The following is a 24,405-nucleotide window of genomic DNA, read 5'->3' as shown; positions in this document are numbered from 1 at the left end:
CATTGTGGTACAGGATAACGGATGGTCGCCATCATTGAGTACCTCTCGCAGGACAAGGCCTATCCACACATACGAAATCTTGCAGAAGTCGGTATATAAAACATAAGAAAAAGAAAAAGAAATATGAAACAACTCTCTGCCAGATATTTGTATTATTGATACAACCAGCAAAAGGGAGGTCTGTGACTATGAACAAATTATATTAAGTCTAAACCAGGATTATAGCATATACATATATAGCACAGTTAATTGGTAGCTACATATCTAGCCTGGACAAATTTATGGAGATTATCCAAGTTACAATCCTTCTAACTTCCTCAACTACTAGAAAAATTCAGCACTCTACCTGTCCCTTCCCTTTATCGGAGATTTTGATTTGATCTGAGAAACGTCGTACATGGTGGGCCTAAACCGAGGATTTGCATGTAAGCATGCAACTGCTAGCTTAAAGACAGTAGTAAGTTCAACCAGAACTATATCTGTGGGTGGTGCAATGCGATCGTCCAACAAATCCCCCAGCATTCTGCCTTCCCTGATTACGGGTGATAACAAACACCCGATTAGATTATTGGGGTGCTTTCCTTGAATCACTTCAAGTGCTAACACGCCAAAGCTGTAGACGTCACATTTTTCAGTTACCTTCAATGTGTAAGCGAACTCTGCCAAAAGGGTAAGTACAACAAAATTTAGATGTCAAATAGTTTTCTTTAAAAGATCTGCCTAAGAGCACAATTACAAAAGGAATTGATCTTATGTCAAATAATATGGCATGTTCTGCGTCAAATTATCCACCAATCAAGTGAATTTTTCTTCGAATGTGTAGTTCAGATAGACAGCTTAACAACATATGTAATGTAATGGAAGGCCAACAAGAAATTACCTGGTGCTACATATCCAAATGTGCCTGCAACGACTGTCCAGTTAGAAGAGTTAATCTCAAGTACTTTAGCAGTGCCAAAGTCAGAAATGCAAGCCTCATATTCATCGTCTAGCAAAATGTTCTTGCTGGATATGTCTCTGTGAACAATTGGCGGGGACACATCACAGTGCATGTAGGATAGGCCATGTGCCACGCCTTTAATGATATTCAGCCTTTTACTCCAATCCAATTTCTTAGCTTCCTCATCATTGTCCAAGATTGAATACAAGCTACCCCTTTCAAGGTACTCGTAAACCAAAAACGAGTGTTGTGAATGTGAGCAAAAACCATAAAGCTTGACAATGTTCCGATGGCGTATCTCAGTTAATGTCTTTACCTCGTTTAGAAGCTCTTTCCGAGTGCTCCATTCACCATCAGCTGGAGTGTGGAGCTTCTTTACAGCTACCAAGTCATCTGAGGGCAGCTTTGCTTTGTAAACATTGCCAAACCCCCCTCTTCCAATGCAATATGCATCATCAAAATCCTCAGTTGCTTTTATGATTTCTTCATAAAACAACTTTCCATCAAAAATTGAAATCGTGTGCAGTTCAAATTCTATAGGCTGCATGTCACCCTCTTCTGTTTGTTCGCATTTCTTTCTTCTTAATAAAGTGAGGAAAATTCCACTGGAGGCAATTACAATTGCCCCCACCACAGTTGGCAAGATTATGTGCACAACTATGGAACCAATTTTCGATTTATGCTTCTTTTCGCCAATACTATTGTTGCAGGGCACTAGACCTGTTGCATTGCCACACAAACCGTTGTTTCCTTGCAATGCTTCCTCAGGAGCCTCTTGGAGTGCTTTGTTATTTGGAATTGGACCCGATAACTGATTGTTTGATATGTCGACAAACTCCAAGCCACGCAGGTCAACAAAAGAACTTGGAATAACACCAGAAAGGTCGTTGTGGGAGAGATTTAGTGTCACCACACTATCCAAACTGGAAAAGTCAGTTGGTATCTCTCCAGCAAGAATGTTATGACTCAAATCCAGCACAGACAGCTGCAGTAACATGCCCAACTGAATTGGCATTCCATGGCTAAACTTGTTTTTGCTCAAATTCAGGTGGTGAAGTTTTGCAAGGTCCCCTATACTACTCGGTATCGACTGGCTCAAATTGTTTGTGGACAGGTCAAGATACTCGAGTTCAATCAGTGATCCGAGTTCTTGAGGTACACCACCAGAAAGTTGATTGTCATTCAGTATAAGCTTCACCATAGAAGTCAGCCTTCCAAGTTCCATAGGGATCCTCCCGACTAAATGATTTGAGGAAAGATTAAGCAAACCAAGTCGACTCAAGTTTCCAATCTCAGGTGGTATGGAACCAGTGATGTTGTTCCCTGCAATCTCAAAATTTGTTAGCTGCAAAGACTTGCCCCATTTGTGTGAAATTTCGCCATAAAATTTATTGTCACTTAGGTTTATGTAGTACAAGTTCGGATAAACACCAAAGTCTTCAGAAATATTCCCAGTGAATTGATTTCCATCAAGGCGAACTCTGTACAATGTTGTGCAGTTTCTCAAGCTTTCTGGCATTCGACCTGTCAGACGATTGCCATTTGCAGTGAAATTTGTAAGCCTTCCACCTTTGCAGATGTTCTGCGGCAAATGGCCAGTTAAATTGTTTCTTGCAACTCGGAACACAACCAAACTCCTGAGATCTCCTATCACTTCCGGAATGGAACCTGAGAGCGGGTTGTCACGAATGTACAAAACTTGTAATCTGCTTAAATTACCAATTGACATGGGAATAGGACCACTGAGCTTATTCTCCATGATATTTAGAACAACAAGAGACTTCATGTTTCCAATGTTTTCCGGGATAGGTCCTGAAAGATTGTTCCGATATAGTTCAAGCAAGGTAAGGTTCCTAAGGTCACATAAGGACTCCGGGATAGGACCTGAAAGGTTATTCTTGTAAAGGCTTAGATGGCGGAGAGATATCAGATTCCCTATTTCTAGAGGAATAGAGCCAGCAAGCATGTTTTCATACATGCATAAAAATCTTAATCTATTTAAGTTGGCAAGAGTTGGTGAGAAGGAACCTGTGAGATTGTTGGTGTTCAAGTAAAGCTCTACCAAATTCGAAAGGTTACCAATTTCTAAAGGAATGGAACTATTAAGAAAGTTCCTACACAAGTTCAAGTAAGTGAGATTGGTTAAATTTCCGAAAGAAGAAGGAATTGAACCAATCAAATTATTAGCGGACAAATCAAGATGGAATAGTTTGGAGAGTAGACTAATTTGAGATGGAATGGCACCAAAGATCAAGTTCACGCTGAGATCAAAGTATTCAAGATTTGGGAACAATGAGAATGAAAATCCATCGAGCGTACCTTGTAAGCCAGATTTTGTGAGGTTTATTTTGATGACACTCATGGCACCATTGCAAGAAATGGCAAACCAAGTGCATGGACCAGTTGCGTTGGAAGGGTGCTGCCACGAAGTTAAGCGTGCGTGAGGATCTTGAAGACCGGTTTTCCATTGAAGAAGAGCAGCAGCTTCTTCATCAGACCTAGCAAAGTCAAATGCTGATGAACTGAAAACAATCAAGGACACGAAAAGGAAACTCAGAGAGCTTGAACAGTTCTTAAGGGTTGGTGATGGAGATGTTCCCATGGTGCTTGTAATGGCTTTAACATCCCACAGATGTTCTCGCTAACAAACTTATGAACAGAGTTTCAAAAACTTGGAAAATTCTTGGAGAAAATTGTTATTATCCATATTTTTAGTCAACTTGGTTTTTTCAAATGTTATATTGGAATCTGACCATTGAATTCAAAGAGCATTACAAATATCTGATCAAAGAAAAGAAATATTTTGTACTTCTAGAGTAGAAAATTAGATGGTGAATTACAAAGTTTAATTAATAACCAACTATGATGGTGGAATTTTCTTTCATATTTGATAGCATAATATATGTCAGAAAATACTGAGCCATAAAATTAACCACAAATAAAAACAATACAAGTTTTTAGTTTATTCAAAAACACTTAGTACTTTGTTTTGCATCTTTTTTTGTTTTTGGGGCTCTGATGAGTAACGACTATTGTTTTATGAATTTAGGTTGAGGCATTTTGATATAGACGCCTCGTTTTTTAATTTTTTAGACTAAACATACACTCCTTTTGAAAATTTAATCAAGCATTTTCCTAAAATTTCGATTATTAATTTCAGTTTTTCACATAAGTTTATTTTATTTAGAATTTTAGTTTTTCACGATTTTTCCTAGACATTTCATTTTTTTTTTCTTTTCCTTTTATCCCTGTATTTATGCATTTATTATCCATCTCTATGCATTTTTTTATAGTTTGTTATAATTTTACCTTTTTTTTTGTGAATATAGTAGAATATTTATAAATAAAAAATTGTCAGATTTTATTATTTAGAAGACCCAACACATAATCAAGATTTGTTTGATTATATAGCTACATCTAGTTCCCTATTGTCACATCCCGGCCCGGAGCGGATCACTTCCCGGGCCCACTCCACTACCGTAGCACGATATTGTCCGCTTTGGGCTTACCATTCCCTCACGGTTTTGTTTTTGGGAACTCACGAGCAACTTCCCAGTGGGCCACCCATCATGGGATTGCTCTAGCCCCCTTCTCGCTTAACTTCGGAGTTCCTACGAAACCCGAAGCCAGTGAGCTCCCAAAAGGCCTCGTGCTAGGTAGAGATGGGAATATACATATAAGGATCACTCCCCTGGGCGATGTGGGATGTCACACCTGTAATATAGACACATTTAGTTTTATAGTGGATACACATATAAGCATTGTATGAGAAGTTATTTCTTAAGATTGGTTATGTGCTTTAAAAATTAACGTTTTTATAGTTGTTTCACATATAGGTGATACTTACCCCGAGGACGAGCAGGGTCACTCGAGGCAAGGGGGTTATGACCCTTCCACATACCAGTGAGTGGGCTTTTGGTTTTCCGTATATACCTATATACTTATGTTTTTCCCATAAATTGATTTAGACCGTTTATACGTTTATATGCCATGCCTATAGTTTGTCGTTTGTTTATGTATTGTTAGTTGCATATATATATATGTATGTTGGTGTTGCGGACGCACAGGTAAGTGTCAGGTGAGTTGTGATTTATGTTTACATTCAGTAGTGATTTGCGATGCATAGAGAGCTCATAACCTGCACCCCCGGTGTCAATGCTCCCACCCAGAGTTGGGCACAGTCCTTCACGTGATGTTCACCTCCCGCACCACACACTCAGCTTGGATCCAAGTTAGGTGCACAGTCCTATCATACAGACCACTTTAGGTGGTTCCGACTCGTAGGTGACCCGCGATTATTCGCCCAGCTTTCACGTGATCGTAGCACTTGAGCGTACCTATATTACACCCAGGCCTGTCGTACAGACCACTTTAGGTGGTTCCGACTCGTGTGCAGGTCTAGTTAGTGAGATTGAGATTTGAGCTCTAGATTCAGCCGTACAGGTCACATTAGGTGACTCTGGCTGACAGATTATGTGTTGTTGATATGGTATTACCTGAGCACTTGCATTTTACTTTGAGGTTTTGGCATAGCATTTTCCTGAGCATGACTTATATATATATATTCTATTTTCTAGGAAGTATACAGGTTTTACGGCGAGGGGTTAGAACTTATTTATCAAATGGTTTTGGAAAAACTTTGTTTTTGCCCACTCAAGCTTTTGTGTTGCGCCCCTCCAGGTTCTAGTTGGCTAGCACGTTTGGTGGCTTCCCTGAGGATTTCCCCGGCATATCTGACAGACCACCACCAGTGTAGGACCACCTGCGGGTATGCTTTTGTTGTGTCGTTTTCTCCCGGACTGCATTAGGCTTTTATGCTCTGAACCTAGTGTTCACGCTTGCACTTGTTTGTTATTACTTTGTGTAAAGCTAGTTTTTATTTATTCGTACTATTTATATTACTATTTTATTAGCTTCCGCACTGTGCACATGGTGACATCACTTCCACGTGATGGCCAGCATGCCCTGATCTCGATCAGGGTGTGTCATAAATGTACCAAAAGTCGATACTTTTGTTCTCAAATGTACTATAAGTTTTAAGTATATTTTTTATATATCCATAAGTGAAAAAATATGTATTGAAGATTTTTTATTGAGACATTTTTAATAGGAAGAGAATTTTTTTTTTTTTTTTAAATACTGATAATAAGGTAATGAGGAATTAGTTAATTAATTTTTTATTTTATTTTATTAAAAAAATGTCATTTAATGTGTAGAAGGGGATTGACGAAATTAAATTCCTATATTGTAGGCAATTAGTTGATAAGTTACCTTATGCCTCTATATAAATGCATTTAAATTAATGACATGGAAATTAAATAAATAGAAAATTATTGAGGTGGCAATTGATCAAAGCACCTTAATCAAATCTTTAAAAGGGATGAATGTTTAATCTAACAACTATAAAAAAGATGTAGAGCATTCTAATTTTCCCATTTAGGTTTGATTGATGGAACATTGTTCATGTACATACACTGGCCGTTCCATCTTCCTTGTGTTCTTGATTTTGTTCCCTGTTTTTTTCCTCTAGGTCATTTTCACCATTACCGTGGTATCGCGACCGTTGATATATAAAAATGATTTACAGAACCAGATGAACTATTTTATGCAAATCGTTGAAAGATTACGAAACAAATTTTAGGGTAAATTACATTTTATTGCTTAGGTTTACGTCCGATTACAACTTTATACAACATCTTTAAAATATTTAAATATCATACATTTATTAATATTTTATTTCAATATTACATAACCGTTAGTCAATCCGTTAACTTGACTGTTAAGTGATGATGTGACAAATTTGAAACTTACTTTTGTGCTGACATGGATGCTAGCCAAAAAAATCAAAAAACGAAAAACTCAAAAAAAAAAAAAAAAAAATCGTTTAAACGTAAAATAATTTAAACTTTTTATTAAAAACCGTGGGCCCCACCCCCTACCAACTCCCATCCCCACTCTTCTTCCCACTCCATCAGTCTCTTCCCCACCCATTTTTTACTTCCCTCACCGCCAAAACCACAACCAATTCCCCCACCAAAACTACAATCATTTCATACTTATTTTGTTGACGGATATTGCATTGTGCATCTGGCGGTGAGGGAAGTAAAAATTGGTGGGGAAGAGACTGACGGAGTGGGAAAATTGGGTGGGAAAGAGACTGACGGAGTGGGAAGAAGAGTGGGGACGGGAGTTGGTAAGGGGTGGGGCCCACGGTTTTTAATAAAAAGTTTAAATTATTTTACGTTTAAACGATTTTTTTTTTTCTTTTTGATTTTTTTGATTGGCATCCATGTCAGTACAAAAGTAAGTTTTAAATTTGTTACATCATCACTTAACAATCAAGTTAACGGATTAAAATATTTTAAAGATGTTGTATAAGGTTGCAATTACAACCAAACTTAGGGAGGTAAAATGTAACTTACCCTAAATTTTAATATACAATTTAAAATTTGAACAAAGTATGATATTACAGGCACTTTAGTTGAGGTTTTTCCTTTTTTTTTTTTTTTTTTTTTTTTTTTTTTTTTTTGTTGTTGTTGTACTTGTAGTTTAACAAGTTAAGTGAGCAATAGAATAACACATCATGAGACACGCAGCACACTTTCGCAGTGGCGCTTGTGAAGACTCGGCAACAGTTTTTAGAGGCTAAATCCTCAAATTAGTGGCGTAAGATCGAAAATTGGACCAAGTCATACCTCTGCACCCGTAGTACCACAAACAAAACGTCTCACGTTTGCTACATCATGTGAGTTGGTCTCGCATTTTCTCCTCTTAGCGGCTATACAAGGTCATGTGGTCATTCAGAGAAGTGGTGTGACATAGCAAAAATCAAAATCACAAGACGCGAGACTTGCCTACACCCCTGATTACGCCGGTAACATCAACAAGGGCATGACTCCGAGAACATTCATAGCATTGCGGCGGCTGCCAGCAAATAGCTAATGATCAACAGTAACGCGCCACCAGCCCTCTATTTTCTCTAATCCCAGATATGAAGAGCAAAACAAAAGTCCATGTGTTTTCCTATTAACTGCATCAGCTCCCATAAAGAAAATGCTGCATCAGCTTCTATTAAAAATAACACTGCACCGGCAAGTGAATTCCGATAAACTTTAGGCAACTATATTACAGAGGCAAGTGAATTCCGACCAAATTTATGCATCCACGATTCTTTTACAGGACAAAACTTTTACAATCAGTGATGAAGGGAAAAACAAAAAACCGAAGGATGTAAGACTGGAAACATGAGTTTTACTCTTACCAACCAGAGTTTCATGAAAGCAAAACAAGTTAAGAGCAGACCGCAATCAGCAAGAACATGACATTGACTATTGGAGTTTGAGACCCTCTTACATTGGTCAACAGTATTTTTTCACTAGCCTTTATATAGGCTTATTCATTTTTCTTAGTAATTAGAACTTGGACCATTTGGAAATGGATTGAAGGCTTGGGCCTTATGGTTGTGTGGATTAGGCTTGATGATTATACTATAATATTAATATTAATTAATCAAGACAAGGACCTTGGGCCTTGGGGCCATTAATTAAATTAATTAAAAACGTTTTGATTAATAGACACAACTCTTTGGAAAGAGCTGTATCTTTTTAGAAAGAGCTGTATAGCTTCAGATACATCCAAAAGGTGTTTGAAGAGGTATGAAAGAGCCTATATAACTGAAGTCCTCATTTCCATCAATCATTATCTTTTCTTCTTCCTCCTTATCTTCCGTACAAACTTTCCAGAGAGTAAACACACAAAGCAATTCGCTAGAGTTCTATAATCCAGTACGGGTTGTAGAATTAGGTAGTTGTATCCTGGTCGAGCAGACGTTGTAGAATCACAAGCACACGAGTGGGACGGAAATACTGTTCGAAGGACATAGCGTTTGCGCTAGCCTCTACTTTCAATTCATTCAAGTTAGTATCAAATTAATTTTTGTAATTATTGTATTATTGCACATTCTGTATTGCAAGTATTTGTGAATAATAAAGTATAAGTATTTTAGTTTTGTACATCTGTTATTTTATTGTTTCTAAATTGTTCTCCAACATTGACATCTACCATTTGGTATTTCATGGTAAGGTTTATCCGCTGACATTTCATGGTGTCTTCCATGAAATACCAGTCCAAACGCATTGGCTTTGCATTTGTTTTCGGATTAATTGGGGTGTAAGTCCATGAGGTTGATAGGATCCTTTATTTAGTGAATTACTTGATCACTAAGAAAAATAGTTTTTTAATGTAACTGGCATTTGAGCCCGCGTGATGCCGCGGGTTGCAAAACTATGCTATACGTATAACATAAAAGCTACCTCTCAACCCATGCCAAAATGTTCCCAATCAAGATCAATCACAATTGTCACAGAGCAATGCTCTGATCAAAGCTTCTAAAAAGGAACATAGCTACCAAGTATTACTATCAAACTCATATAAATATAAACACATATTCCATTACATTTCGAGTAAACTAAAACTCAAAAACTCTTTTTGACATTGCATTGTAAATCCCCTTCTAGACCAGAAAAGATAACCATATTTCCAAAAAAATATTTTATACACAAAAATAGATAATCAGGTAAACATATTATCCATTGGTTTACCATATGTTTTCCAAACCGCCGAGACTACTAATTATGGCTATTGTCAATTTCATGCAAAATCAAAGAAATATGATCTGTGATTATAGAAAATCAATTATGTGGATGACAATTAAAGACTGGTTTGCCCGAAGGCTTTTCTAGTGTTTACAGCCACTTCTAGTATAATTTAGTTTGACATTGATATTCAAAATTTTCATGCAATAAATTGGCAAGCGGTGCTGAATACTAAATTACGAAAACAATTATATGTACTGGGCAAATGTGCCTTGAAGCTCAGAAATACAAAACACATAGCCAAAAACTCAGTAAAAAGCAAGGAATCGTTAACTCATTAAGGAAAAACAACAAAGAAAGCCATTGGGTTACCATCGTCGAATGGTCTCATTTTCCTTAAAATGGGGGTACTGCCCGAGCTTGAATTTTCATGCCCTGGAAATTTCAGAAAAAGAACATGTTTCGATCCCCAGATAGATGCATTCTATATAAGAAAAATACATGAAAATATAATGAAGTTTAAATTCCTCGTGCCAGGTCGCTCAAGGATGACCTCCTAGTACATAAACTTCTAAGTGAGAGTTGACTTGGTTTCACAATTCCGACTCGTGCGCATTTTTGTACACCATTTTGCATAGCCCTAAGATCCTGTATTACAATTTGAATTTCACTTACACATGCATACACTACAAATGTAGTACAGTGATTTAAAACAAAGACTCTGACTTATCACTTGCAGCCATGTTTCCAATTGATGCATCTCTTTGTTTTATTAATTTTTCTTTAGAATCAAACATAAATCACATAGATAGTTCAAAAACCTAAAAAAAGAAAAAGAGAAATTACAAAATCATAGTGAAAACCCCTACCAAAGCACATTAATTATCTAACTAATGAACGCGATTTGAGAAACAAACTCCTGTTTGAGTGCTACCGATCAGATCTTGCCCTTGCATTGCTATTTCCACATAGCACTCTCTACACAAAATCCCAAAAAAAAAAAAAAATTAATACATAGTCCATGCATACACAAATCAACCAACAAATAAAAAACAAAAAAAAAAAAAAAAATCTTCTTTTTCAATCATTTTCTCATATGGGGAACCACCTGCTAATACCCTTCATGGCCAAAGCACTAAGAATAATTCATATATGTTTTTCAATTTTCAAATCACATACAAAGTGGAATATAAATCTTAAAACTTTTAAGCTAAAAATAGATGCACTATTTTTCCAGACTCCCAAAGAAAAAGAAAAAGGAAAAGACGGCAAGTGGAAGCACAAATCTTGTGAAATAATTATGAATATTCTATAAATAATCACATGCAGATCATTACCCGATTAATCACCAAAAGATCACAATATAAATCCACTGCTAGAAATTGAAAGACATAGCATATTATCAGTTCAAGATTAAAAAGAAAACAAAAAAAAAAACAGAAAATTCACAACAAAGCAAGCCAATGAACAAAATCCACGAAGAAAATCTCAAAATTCCAAAACCTCTAAAGGATTATGAAAACAAAGACGCACCTAGAACTAAGAGCTCCGTTGAAGCTCCGTTTACACAAAAGCTATAACCAAATGTAAAATTTGGATTTTTACATTGTTTCTTCGTTTTTAACAATATTTGGGTTGCAAGCATATGGACGGTGGTATCTTGGCTCAAATTTTGAATTTGTAAAGGTTGTTGTCATTTGATACACAACTGCTGACACGCCCCGACCCCGATATTCCCCGAATACCAGGATAGGCACGTGCTGGCCGACACCCGAGGGTGACGAAAGCCATTTATTGAGTGCAAATGCTGAAAACAAGGGATATATAAGGCTTATAAATGTAAAAGAATAATGAATATGCAAATAAGGACCGTGTTCATAGCACACCACTAATCTAAAGCACTAAAAGAAAATAATAATAAAATTGAATGAAACAAAGGAGTGGGTCCTACATCGAGAGGACTCGAAGATGCTGATGCGGAAGTGCCTGGACGTCAGGATTGTATGCCTCGATTCTAAGTCCTGAAGGAGGCGCAAAACAAACATGAGTGGACCAAGTTGATATATATATATATATATATATAATAAAACAGTTATCAACGTACTAACCCCCAGGTTTTATGAAAATACAAATATAATGATAAACATAGGTTTTTCGAAACCTAGCATGTCGTGCAATGTCTCAAATCATAATTCGCATAAATAATAAACACTAGTGAATGTCCGATAACTCTTCAGGCCCCATGCCGGCTTCCCGTCTCTGAGCAGACAGTTAGAGGAAAACACACTCCAAGCCCTATGCCAACACCAAACCGTCGCCCAGGATGGACCGGATCTATCCCTACGTCCCGTAGCGGAAAGGACCACTAGGTAAGTACAAAACCAATGAACATACATATATTGAAAATCAACTTCATAGTATAAAGTCATGCATCATCTATAATATAAAGAGGTGGTCTAAACATGTTCTAAATATCATATCGTCATCCATCAGATATTCTATAAGAACATGGGTTATAGGAAAAATAGTAATAATTCAAACTAGCCTCAGTAAGCATGTTATCTCGTAAAACGTTTCATAAAACATAATCATCAAATCATGCTTTTGATGTATGCATTTATACTATCAAAACATGCATTTTTAGAAGAGGTCCACTCACAGTACTTCGCCGTCGAAAAGCCACGCCATCTAGCGAAGAAGGAAACGCCACAAATAATCGCCCCTAAGCACATAAATGGTACATTTAGTCAAACTCTACTCAAACGACTGAATTTGGGAAAACGGACATCGGAAACGGGTTCAGGACGTTGAAATTAGCCTAGGAGGGGTCCCGCACGAAAACCCAAAAAGTCAACGGTCAAAGTCAACATTGACCGGTCAAAGTCAAAGTCAACGCTGACCGTTGACCGGGTCAACAGTCAGACCGGGTCCGAGTCCGGGTCAACAGGTCTGGGCTTGGATCCGGATTGGGTTAAAGGGTTTGAACTTGGGTTGGATCCGGGTTTGGGCTTAAGGGTTTGGGTCTAATGGGTTTAGGGTTAACGGGCTGAAGGCCCTAAAGGAAACAGTCCAAAGGCCTTTAAATTAACAAAACAAAAATAAAAAAATAAAAGGGTTGGGTTGGGCTGCCCAGGGTTTTGGGCTTGGCAGGAAAGGCCGAAAGGCCTTGGGTTTGGTGGTTCGCCGGATTCCAAGGAAGGAGAAGGCCGGTTTTCGGCCGGAGAATTCCCAAGCTCCGTTGAAGCTCAAAAATCAACCAAAACATGTCATTCAATATACCAAATTGAAGCCCCGAAGGTAAGGAATCGAAATATACCCTTGGTTCCCGTCATCATGGTCGGAGTTGGCTGGAAAATAGCCTAAAATCCACGGGTGTCCGCCGGAAACTGGGTAAGATTCAAATGAGTATAACTTCTTCAATACTCAATGAAATTGGGTGAAACAAAAAGGAAAGTTGTAGTACTCGGCGAGACGAAGAGATTGATATCTTGCACGCCGGCCAACTCGCGGTGGTTTGGCCGAAAATTTCCTCGAAAGGGGTGGTGCTTGCCGGAAAACTGGGAAATGTCTCCGAGGTGGTTTCTTCATGGTTTGATATCCAAAACACAACCACGGGGTTAGAAAAGAACTATAGGGATGAAAAGAGAAGCATTTGGAGTGTTTTGAGGCTTACCCAAAACGGAAGGACGAGGAACTCGTCCGAGTTCCTCTGTGCTCCACAGAGACGAAGAGAGGGAGAGAGTTGACATGGTGAAGATGGTGATGCTGCTGTTGTTGTGGTGTTTGATGATAAGGAAGATGAGGGTTTGTTGGTGTGTGTGTGTGTTCTGCTCGGAGGGAGGGAGAGAAAGTAGGGGTGGGCACGGTGCGGTTTGGTGCGGTTCCACCCCTAAACTGGAACCAAAACCGAAATATATTAACGGTTCGATTCGGTGCGGTTCCACTTAAATTTATTACTAGAACCTTACGGTTCGGTCTACACCGGTTTCGATTCGGTTCTCGCCGGTTTACGGTTCCTAATTACTAGAACCTTAAATTTATTTCAACTTGCTGCCACATTTCAACTTGCTGCAAATTGAAGAAATGTGTCACTAACGTCTGTCTAATTTCCTTGATTTTAAGGTATTTACTAGTGTAGTTTAATGTTTTGGTTTCTGGGTTTGCTGCAAACTTGATGTAATATGATAAAGATGTCTGCTTGATTCCAGCTGAACATGTTGAACAGTTGAAATGAATTGTTGCCCTGTTATATGAGTATTTATTATACGATTCAATCTCTAGGCCGAGACCCCTATTTCCGGGGTGTGTGTTTATAAAGTGTGTATTGGACAAGGAGATACATGACTTCATAAGAGAGTGCCACCAAATCATTATGCATTCAAATTTCAACTTGCTGCCACATTTCAACTTGCTGCCACATATTTAAACAGAATATGCTGACAAATTTCAACTTGCTGCCACACACAAATTTAAACAAAATCTTATGCATTTTTACTGCCATTGATTGAAAGAGTAAATTATAAATTCCACTAACTATCAAAAAGTGATGTATCATCCTCCATATTCATGGTTTGCAGCAAGGGCAGGAGAAAATGTCAAAAAGTGATGTATCATCCTCCATATTCATGGAAGATGAAGAGGTGGGTTGCGAACTTGCTACTAGCCTGTTAGAGGTGAACTAAATTTTAAATTTTTGTGAGGGTCATGGTTATATGATCTGTATAATCTGCATCTGCAGAGAGGCTAGGTTTTGTTAGTGAAGCTTCTATATGTATGAATGGCAACAAAGCAACTCACAGTCAAAGAATGGCAGCAAAGCAACTCACATTACAAAATTTCCCACATCTTACTAAACAATGGCAGCAAAGCAACTCACAGTCAAAGAATAAAGTCACAGAAACCAAGCAATTGAAACAGAACACTCTTCAAATTTTCACCCAACACTGCAAAATTACGACTCTTCCAAAACCATTCAATCAACCAATCAAGCAATCGAAATCGAGGTACCTGGACACCGCCGTCGCCGGAGCGGCAAGGAACGAGGACGGGACCGGGCAGGGGAACGCTGAAGCCTTTGCGGGGAAGCTCAAGCCCTTTCGTTCCTGTAGCGTAAGAAGCTTCTCAAGAATCTCAACCAAAATTGAACTACGAATCCACCACAGAACCATAAAATTAACAAGCAGCAGAATTTTCCAATTCCAAACAAATTAAACTTATATGCCTATCCCTTTGAAAAGCTACAAGCCTACAAACTTACCCAGGCTTCAGTGTATGCGGTTGCTACGGCAACGACACCGGCACTGGCACGGACACCACGGGGGGCTTTGGCAGACTCGGTCTCATCTGTGTGAAATCTGAAATGGGGGAATCAGGATTTAGGAATAGGAATGGGGGAAATCTGAAATGAGCGGCGTGGTGAAGGTCAGAACTCAGAAGGTGTCTCCGTGTGTGTAAGTGAAAATGAACCCTAATTGGGATAGGATCCTCTGCTTTGCAATTTAGTGAAACCAATTTTTTCAACTTATTATAGCACGACATGTGTGTGTGTATATAATTTATTTATTTATTATTAATAAAACGGTTCGGTTCGGTTCGATCGGTTCTTGATCATTCGAAACCGGAACCGGAACCGGTTTGAACGGTTCGGTTCGGTTTTTCACTCAAAGTTGAATTTTCCGGTCAACACGGTTTTTTTCGATTTTTTTTCTTACGGTTCGATGCGGTTTTGCGGTTTGGCGGTTTTTATGCCCACCCCTAAGAGAAAGACAGAGAGAAAGAAAGAGAGAAGAGAGACTTTTAGAAGAAACAAAAGAAAGGGAAAGGGAAAGGGAACCGGGAAACAAAACAGGAGGTGGGCTCCTTGGGCTCACCAATTAAGACTCAAAAACAATTTTAAAAAGGAAAGTATCCCCAAACTTAGTGAAAATACAAAAATACCCATTTTCTTCCATAAATCCTGGGACGATTTGTTACAATTGCAAAATTTGGATGCTCCAATGGAAGATCAGGCAGCAAATTCAAAATTCAAAACACAAAAATCCAAATTAAACACAATTCAAAAGCGATTTAATAGTTACCAACGATAAATCCACCATGTATCTAATAAAAAAAATACAAAATTAAACAAAGAAAAATACAGAAAGAAGAAAAGGGTACCACATATTTGCATGTCGCTGCGGCTCTTTAGAACCCACAAAATTCGAGCCAAAAGATGGTGGTGGCGGTGGTTCCGTGAGAGGCGGTGCCGCAGGGTGAGATTTCTTTCGCTGCAGGTATATGCTGTCGTCCAAGAAAACCCGATAGCCATGCGCAAACACATACAGGGAGAGAGAGAGAGGAGAAAAGAAGAGTACATCCAGATGAAGTAGAAGAGACGAGAAGAGGCAAAATCGAAATTATACAAATCAAGCAGGGGCAAAAAGGGAAGCACACTGCCCTAGAACAGTGTCACCCGAGTTTGGGTTTTAGTATATATAGAATTTGTTGTTTTGCCGTTTATGGAGTTTGTTAGTAAGTGGAATGCCTTGTTGGCACTTCTGGGTCCAGTCCCTTTAAATGGAGCAATAGCTCCCTCACTTTACCAACGGTTATATGAAAAACATATTTTTTTAAATGCACAGCACGTTTTCTATGCTCTTCTTCTTCTCATTCTCCATATTCCTCCATTACCGCAACAGGTTGAGGTCGAAACCCAGCTCCGGTTAACTGGTATCTGTCATTAGTATCACCCACCGATCCCGGCCTTTTCCCTCCTTGTATGCCCCGCCACAACCCCAACACCCGCCTCGACGTGATGGATGCTCGAGTTGCTGCGTTGGAAGCATCTGTGGATGCTCTCTCTGATTCCATGGATGCTCGCCTTGCCGCTTATTTGAGCAATTCCGGCGTGAATTAGCTTGCACGGGCGGGGGCGTCGGCTCCTCTTCCTCTCAGATCCTCACGGATCCAGCTAATGCTCATGATTTGGAACCCAATCGCACTCCTCGTCGTGATTTCTTGGATGCTGGTGGTGGTACGCCACGAGCTCAATGGCAACACCGCATTGATTTTCCTCGTTTTCTTCTCGATGATGATCCCCTTGCTTGGATCTACAAGGCAGATCAGTTCTTCAATTATTATCCCACTCCTCTTCAATTATTATCCCACTCCTGAACACTAGAAAGTGGTCACTGTCTCCTTCCATCTGGACGGTGAAGCTTTACAGTGGTTCCGATATGGATAAATTGCTTGCACTCTACTCCTCGCTGGGAGGATTCTACCAGGGCTTTCTGCCGCGAATTTGGTCCCAATGAGTTTGAGGATTGTGCTAAGACGCTATTCAAGCTTCACCAGACAGGTACACCCAAAGATTATATACTCGAATTTCGGCGTTTGGCTAATCGTACCACTGATTTGGGCCCTATACTATTGAAAAGTTGTTTCCTAGGGGGTCTTAAGCGTGAATTTAAATATGATGTGAAATTGTCGTCCTACTGATGTTCATGAGGCCATTTCTTTGACTACGCAACTTGATGCTAAGTTCACTGATCTTAGGGTTGGCTATACTAAGATTACTCCCAATTTTAGATCTCCTGCTACATGTTCCCTTACAACCAACCCTTACCTTACAGACCACCTAACTTGCCTATCAAGCACCTTACCCCTGAAGAAATTCAAAAAAAAAAGGGGAGAGAGGGTAGTGTTGGTTCTGTGATGCAGTGTGTTAACAAGCAGTTGCTTATGCTTGATCTGTTAGACACTGAGGAGGATAGTGAAGAACCTGTAGGTGAATTGCAGCCTGCCCTCCAACAAATGGAATTTAGCAAGTTGCATTCTATGGCACTACTGCAAAGCAAACCATTAAGACAATGAAAGTTGAGGGTGTAGTTAAGGGTCAGCTTGTGAAAATTCTCTTAGATTCTGGTAGCTCCCACAATTTTGTGGATTCTAAATTACTGAAAAGGCTTGGTTGGCAATCTCAGACAACCTTTAGTGGGTATAACTGTGAGATAGATCTATTTGCTTTACCTCTATGAGGTAGTGATCTAGTACTCGAGGTCTAGTGGCTTTCTTCCATAAGCCATGTCGTCTGGGATTTCCAGCTTATGACTCTTGAATTCTAAGGGTAGTGTCCAATATAAACTCACTCATCTGGAGAGTGGTTCTCCCCTCATCCAAGAGGTTTTTTTGCACCAACTTGATAAAGAACTCAATAACTCCAATCTAGGGCTCTTTTTATACTCCATGAAGACCAAGAAGTTAGAGGCCTGTGATTTCAATCCCACTCAGTTATGTGACTTACATAATCTATTGGGACAGTTTGGAGACATTTTTGGCTTGCCTACCAAGTTACCTCCCTCAAGGGATCATGATCACCAGATTCCCTTAATCCCTTATGCTCAGCCTCCTAACATCAGGCCTTATCACTATGGACCACTCCAAAAAACTATGATTGAGAAGGTTGTCTAAGAACTATTAAATATAGGTTTCATCAGGCCGAGTCACTGTCCATTTTCTTGTCTATTACTCTTGGTCAAGAAAAAAGAGGGCACCTGAAGGCTTTGTATGGATTATAGAGAATTGAATTCTATAACCATCAAAGACAACTATCCCATCCCACTCATTGATGATCTTCTAGATGAGCTTTTTGGAGCTCAGTATTTTTCCAAACTTGATTTGGGGTCTGGTTACCATCAAATCCTCATGCATCTTGCAGATATTGAAAAAACAAGTTTTAGAACACATGAGGGCCACTATGAATTCTTAGTGATGCCCTTTGGGTTATCCAATGCCCCCACCACTTTTTAGAATCTTATGAATGATATTTTCAAACCTCATATGAGGAAATTCATTCTTGTTTTTTTTTTTTTTGACATTCACGTTTATAGCAGGAAACATTACTTTTAGCATCTTACAGAAACATCAGCTTTTTGTCAAGAAGAAAAAATGTGTTTTTGGTCAAAGTAGGATTGAATACTTAGGGCACATTGTTTTCAGAAATGGGGTTGAGGCTGACCCTTCTAAAATCAGGTGTATTGTGGATTGGCCTATTCCTGCTAATGTTATAGCTTTAAAGAGATTTCTAGGGTTGGTAGGGTACTACAGAAAGTTTGTCCCAGGTTATGGTAAGATCTACCAGCCTCTTTACCAACTTGCCAAAAGGGATAACCTTCATTAGACCCCTAAATCTACAAATGCCTTTCAAACCCTTAAGGACATTATGGCATCTCCACAGGTCCTTACACTGCTCAATTTCAGTCTTCCCTTTATCCTAAAGTGTGATGCTTCTGAAAATGGCACTGGTGATGTGCTCCAGCAGCTAGGCAAATCCATAGCTTTCAACAGTCAAGCTCTAGGTCCAAAAAATCAAGCTCTATCTACTTATGAAAGAGAGCTTATTGCCATAGTACATGCAGTGAAAAAAATGGCAAAATTACTTATAGGAAAGGCATTTCATTATCAAAAAAAGACTATAGCAGTTTGAAGTATTTTCTGGATCAAAGGGTCAATACTCTATTCCAAAAAAAATAGATGTCTAAATTGCTGGGTTTTGACTATGAGATCCAATATAGGAAAGGATCTGAAAATCTAGTAGTTGATGCCCCATCTAGATTGCAGGAGCCTATTTCACAGGATGCAGGTCATTCCACTACCATATATGACAGTATATGCTTGATGGCTGTGACTTATCCATATTATGGGTGGTTAGATGAGTTGAGAAAGACATAATGAACATGATGAGTGGATTCATGGCAAATTGCAAGAATTATCAAGTATGGATCCTAGCTTGGCTGCCAAGACTACTGCATCTAAGTTTAAGTTTGACAATGACTTTCTTAGATACACGTCTAGGATTATGATAAGTCCCACATCTCCTTGGAAGGCTAAAATCATAGAAGAGCATCATGACACTCCTATTGCAGGTCATCAAGGAGTACTCAAAACATACCAAAGGATAAAGAAGGGTTTTTACTGGCCTAGTTTGAAGAAGGATATCAAGTCCTATGTAGCAAAATGCAATATCTGTCAAGAAAATAAGTATGAAACCATATCCCCTGGATTGATTCAGCCTCTACCTATTCCCCAACATGTTTAGCAGAATATTAGCATGGATTTCATCACAGGGCTGCCCCCTTTGTAGAGGAAAAACTGTGATTTTTGTTGTGGTTGAAAGGCTTACAAAATATGCCCACTTCATGGCTTTGGTACATCCATTTACTGCATCCTAGGTAGCTCAAGTGTTTGTTGACAATGTTTTCAAGCTTCATGGCATGCCTGCCACCATTGTCATTGGCAGAGATTCAATTTCCCTAAGTGCCTTCTAGAAGGAGTTCTTCAAATTGCAGGGTTCTAAGCTCTGCATGAGTTTAGGCTACCACCCTCAAACGGATGGGCAAACTGAGGTGGTTAACAAGTGTGTGGAGACCTATTTGAGATGCTTTGTTGGAATTCAACCTAAAAAATAGGTGGAATTCTGTCGTTGGCAGAATGGAGCTATAATACATCTTACCATTCATCTTCAAAATTCACACCATCTGAATTGGTTTATGGTTATCTTCCTCCCATTATAACTGATCATGAAGTTTGTACTGCTAAATTGGACTCAGTGGAGCATTGCTTGCAAGAAAGGGATAAGAATGCAGGCTAACAAGCACAGAACTGAAAGAGAATTCTCTGTGGAGGACTTTGTGTATCTCAGGTTAGTTCCTTATCAATTACAGACTTTGAATTCTCACTCCTTCCACAAACTGCATCCTAAGTTTTATGGCCCTTATAAAGTATTGGAAAGAATTAGTCATGTGGCTTATAAATTGCAGTGACCTGATGGCTCTAAAATTCACCTAGACCTTCATGTTAGTTGTCTCAAGAAGCACTTGGGCAATTTGGTTCAACCAGTTGCAGTGTTACCAAATGTCACATGAGAGGATTTAGTTCAGGTGCAGCCTCACTCAGTGCTAGCTCGGAGGATTTATAAGAAAGGACAAGCTGCATGAGTGCAACTGCTCGTGCATTTGGTTGGTCAAGTTGCTGAGGAAGCAACTTGGGAAGATTTCGACGAATCCAAGACCAAGTTTCCAGAGTTTCAGTTGTGAATCTTGAGGACAAGGTTGTCATAAGGGAGGAGTAATGATAGGATCCTTTATTTAGTGACTAAATCACTAATAAAAATAGTTTTTTTAATGTAATTTGTTATTTTGTCATTTATGGAGTCTGTTGGACTGGAATGCCTTGTTGGCACTTCCGGGTCCGGTCCCTTTAAATGGAGCAATAGCTCTCTCACTTTACCAACGGTTATATGAAAAATTTATTAAAAAAAAAAAAATACACAGCACGTTTTCTGTGCTCTTCTTCTCCGTTCTCCATATTCCTCCATTACTGCAACAGGTGGAGGTCGAAACCCAGCTCCGGTTAACTGGTATCTATCAGAGGTTTGTTTTTGAAATCAGGCTTTCCATTTGAAGAAAGCCTCTGCTTCAGTAAAATTAGCAGAATCGAAGGCAACATTTTGCGCGTGAAATAAGCTTGGCATACAAGATAATGCAGGCTAGAGAGCAAATTTGATCAAAGTTGAAGATGCCATTCGTTTTGTTTTGGTAAGAAAATGTAGTTCAGGTGGCTAAATTTGTAATGCAATCTTCTGTTACTGTTCTGTTTCGATGTTGAATTCACACCGTAGACCACAAGCTTCAGAGCTAAGACTTCTGACTATAGAGATGTCTCCTTTTCTTTCAAATCATTAAAACTCCGTCCATTTGATGAACGGTGCATTTTGTCGTTGAAACGAAACAAAAATAATTTGATGGGCAAGCCGTAACCACCTTGCTAATATCTGATGGCACACAAAGAAGTAAAGAACTTAACAAAATTACAAGACCAATGGATTTCCCAAGTACCATTACTTACGATGATTTGAAATGGCATAGGAAATTTCGCGCATGGTAGGCCTAAACTCCGGATTTGTATTTAAGCATACAACCGCTAGCTTTAGGATAGTAAGAACTTCATCCAGAATTCTACCAGTCGGATGCGCAAGGCGATAATCCAACAAATCCGGCAACATTTTGTCTGTCATGATTGCAGATGACAACAAAGACCCCACTAGAATGCTAGGGTACTTTCCTTTGATCACTTCCAGTGATAACACCCCAAAGCTGTAGACGTCGCATTTCTCTGTCACCTTCATTGTGTAAGCAAGCTCTGCGACAAAGGGTAAACATAGTTTTTTTTAGGAGAGAGATGTTGCATGAAATCGATACTTTAACAACACATGTTTAAATTGTATAGTAAGAAAAAATTTGTGGACTATTATATACTATGTATTACCTGGTGCTATGTATCCAATTGTGCCTGCAACTGCAGTCCAGTTAGATGACTTATAATCTAGAACCTTAGCAGTGCCGAAGTCAGAAATCCGAACTTCATCTGCATCATCTAGCAACATGTTCTTGCTGGATATGTCTCGATGAACAATTGGCGGAGACACGTCAGAGTGCATGTATGATAAACCATGAGCCACACCTTTAATGATATTCACCCTCTTACTCCAGTCCAACTTCTTAGCTTCCTCATCATTGGCCAAGATTGAAAACAGGCTACCCCTTTCAAGGTACTCGTAAATCAAAAATGAGTGCCGCGAATGTTGACAGAAACCATAAAGCTTAACAATGTTCCGATGGCGTATCTCAGTTAATGCCCTTACCTCGTTTAAGAACTCTTTTCGATTGCTCCACTCACCACCATCACAAGTGCTGTGGAGTTTCTTCACTGCTACCAAGTCATCCGACGGCAGCATTGCTATGTAAACACTTCCAGCTGAGCCTCTCCCAATGCAATATTTAGCATCAAAATCCTCAGTTGCTTTTATGATTTCTTCATACAATATTTTCCCATCAAATATCGATATTGCGAGCAATTCGAACTCCTTGGGTTGAATGTCACTTTGTTCGTTTTGTTGGAATTTCCTCTTTCTTCTCAAAGTGATATAGATTGCATAGAAAGCAATTATAAATACCCCAAAAGCAGGAAGCATGATCAAGAAGTGCAAAAAACCAATTTTATAGTTAGGCTTCTTTTTTCTAGGATTATTATTGCAGGGCTGCAGACCTGTAACATTCCCACACAAACCTTTGTTCCCTTGCAATGCCTCTACTGGAGCCTCCTGAAATGCTTTGTTGCTTGGAATCGGACCCCATAATTGATTGTATGATACATCGACAAACTCCAAGCCACGAAGTTCCTCAATAGTATGTGGAACAACACCAGAGAGGTTATTGTGAGAGAGATTTAGTGTCACCAAGCTTTCTAAATCACTAAATTCAGTTGGTATCCCTTTAGCAAGCGAGTTATGACTCAAATCTAGTACGGACAGCTGCTCTAACCTCCCTAACTGAGTTGGAATTTCATAGCTCAACTTGTTGGCGCTCAAATTCATGTGGTGCATTTTCACAGAGTTCCCTATGCTGCTTGGAATTGACTGGCTCAAGTTGTTAGCAGACAGGTCAAGATACTCGAGATCAGTCAGTGATCCAAGTTCTTGTGGTATACCGCCCGAAAGTTGATTTTCATTGAGTATAAGCTTCACCAAAGAAGTAAGCCTTCCAAGTTCCATAGGGATCTTCCCAACTAAATGATTTGAAGAAAGATTAAGCAAATGTAGTTGAGTCAAGTTTCCAATCTCAGCCGGTATGAAACCAGTAATATTATTCCCTGCAATCTCAAGATTTTTTAGCTGCTGAGACCTACCCCATTTATGTGAAAGTTCACCATAAAATCTGTTGTTGCTTAGATTTATGTAATCCAAGTTCGGATAAACACCAAAATCTTCAGATATGTTTCCAGTGAGCTGGTTTCCATCAAGGCGCAATCTGTACAAGGTTGTGCAGTTCCTCAAGCTCTTGGGGATTCGACCTGTGAGATGGTTGCTATTTGCAGTGAAATTCGCAAGCAGTCCACTCCGGCAAAGGCCCTCTGGCAAATGACCGGTGAAATTGTTTCTGGCAAGCCTCAGAACAGCCAAGTTCATGAGATTTGATATCACTTGGGGAATGGAACCTGACAGGCGGTTGTCACGTAGTTGTACAACTTGTAATGTGCTCAAATTCGCGATCGACATGGGAAGAGGACCACTGAGTCTATTCTCCATGAGATTTAGAACAACAAGAGACTTAAGCTGGTCTATTTCTTGAGGGACTGAGCCATTTAACTTGTTTTTATATAGGTACAGGTTCTCAAGATTTTCTAGGAAACAGATTTCTGGTGGAATTTCACCCGACAACTTATTATCCGAGAGATCAAGATATATGAGTTTTGAGAGGGAGCCGATTTGAGGTGGGATGGAATCGAAGAGCTTATTCTTGCTGAAATCAAGGTATACAAGATTAGGGAAGGACACAAACGGAAATTCTTGTAGCCTACCTTGTAAACCGGAGTTGGTAAGGTTTATCTTGCTGACACTTCCTGCAGGGTTACATGAAATCCCAGTCCACATATTACATGGGCTTTCATTAGCTTTTTGATTTCTTGAAGAATTGGTGGCGTTGCTGGGAAAGTAAGTCCACGAGCTTAGATTTTGGAGCTGGATTCGGTTTTGAATGCTGGCTTTCCATTTGAGAAGAGCCTCTGCTTCATCGTTAGAACTAGCAGAAGCGAACGCAACGTACTTTGGTGACAAAAGCAGCTGAACATACAAGATAAGGCAATAAGCAAGATAGCATACCTTATCACCAGTTGGATTTCTCATGGCTTTTGTTTGAGCACACAGTGTATAGTCTGGGTTTGAAGGATGTATTTGCAATGCCATTAGATGTTATTCCGCCATCCTGCTTACTTCAAGATGGTGTGCTGAAGACTTTGAAAATACTTCAGTCAAACACTCAAAAGTCTTTGGGAATG

At 39.2% G+C, this 24,405-nt stretch overlaps 2 protein-coding genes and 3 long non-coding RNA genes across 6 annotated transcripts in view; 1 reads left to right on the top strand and 4 right to left on the bottom strand.

Annotated features, from left to right (window-relative positions):
• Positions 1–230: 230 nt before the first annotated feature.
• LOC137730623 (uncharacterized) lies at positions 231–3,476 on the bottom strand. The gene is made up of 2 exons (XM_068469606.2): positions 881–3,476; positions 231–659 (listed from the first exon to the last, which is right to left on the bottom strand). Exons 1-2 carry the CDS (start codon positions 3,300–3,302, stop codon positions 343–345), a joined length of 2,739 nt encoding a protein of 912 aa, XP_068325707.2. The 5' UTR covers positions 3,303–3,476; the 3' UTR covers positions 231–342.
• A 6,800-nt stretch (positions 3,477–10,276) lies between these two features.
• LOC148690452 (uncharacterized) lies at positions 10,277–16,124 on the bottom strand. The gene is made up of 2 exons (XR_015956868.1): positions 15,691–16,124; positions 10,277–10,512 (listed from the first exon to the last, which is right to left on the bottom strand). It is a non-coding gene; the product is annotated as an uncharacterized LOC148690452 (long non-coding RNA).
• On the bottom strand, positions 14,099–15,047 carry LOC137730855 (uncharacterized). 2 transcript variants are annotated; one of them, XR_015957325.1, is made up of 3 exons: positions 14,792–15,039; positions 14,542–14,679; positions 14,099–14,198 (listed from the first exon to the last, which is right to left on the bottom strand). It is a non-coding gene; the product is annotated as an uncharacterized LOC137730855 (long non-coding RNA). The 2 variants fall into 2 exon arrangements; XR_015957326.1 differs by having other exon boundaries at positions 14,102–14,212; positions 14,792–15,047.
• A 9-nt stretch (positions 16,125–16,133) lies between the features above and the next one.
• On the top strand, positions 16,134–20,863 carry LOC148690451 (uncharacterized). The gene is made up of 2 exons (XR_015956869.1): positions 16,134–20,212; positions 20,331–20,863. It is a non-coding gene; the product is annotated as an uncharacterized LOC148690451 (long non-coding RNA).
• Positions 20,864–21,281: 418 nt separating this feature from the next.
• The window catches only part of LOC137745554 (uncharacterized), a 3,210-nt gene continuing 86 nt past the window's right edge, over positions 21,282–24,405 (bottom strand). The window contains exons 1-2 of the mRNA XM_068485518.2: positions 21,838–24,405; positions 21,282–21,711 (exon numbers count right to left, since the gene is read on the bottom strand). The exon at positions 21,838–24,405 is cut by the window's right edge and continues 86 nt beyond it. Coding sequence (XP_068341619.2) covers positions 21,410–21,711; positions 21,838–24,313 — 2,778 coding nt within the window. The 5' untranslated portion in view covers positions 24,314–24,405 and the 3' untranslated portion in view covers positions 21,282–21,409. The remainder of the gene's footprint in view (positions 21,712–21,837) is intronic.

The sequence above is a fragment of the Pyrus communis genome, chromosome 15 (genome assembly GCF_041283825.1).
Source record: "Pyrus communis isolate YQ-2024b chromosome 15, ASM4128382v1, whole genome shotgun sequence".
Classification (NCBI taxonomy): domain Eukaryota; kingdom Viridiplantae; phylum Streptophyta; class Magnoliopsida; order Rosales; family Rosaceae; genus Pyrus; species Pyrus communis.
This window is presented reverse-complemented; position numbering and strand designations above follow the sequence as displayed.

Excerpts from the sequence above, each read along its gene's own strand:
- LOC137730623 (XM_068469606.2), bottom strand. The coding sequence starts at position 3,302 with ATGAGTGTCATCAAAATAAACCTCACAAAATCTGGCTTACAAGGTACG. Across the intron at positions 660-880 it reads ATTTGGATATGTAGCACCAG|AGTTCGCTTACACATTGAAG; the intron begins GTAATTTCTTGT and ends CCCTTTTGGCAG.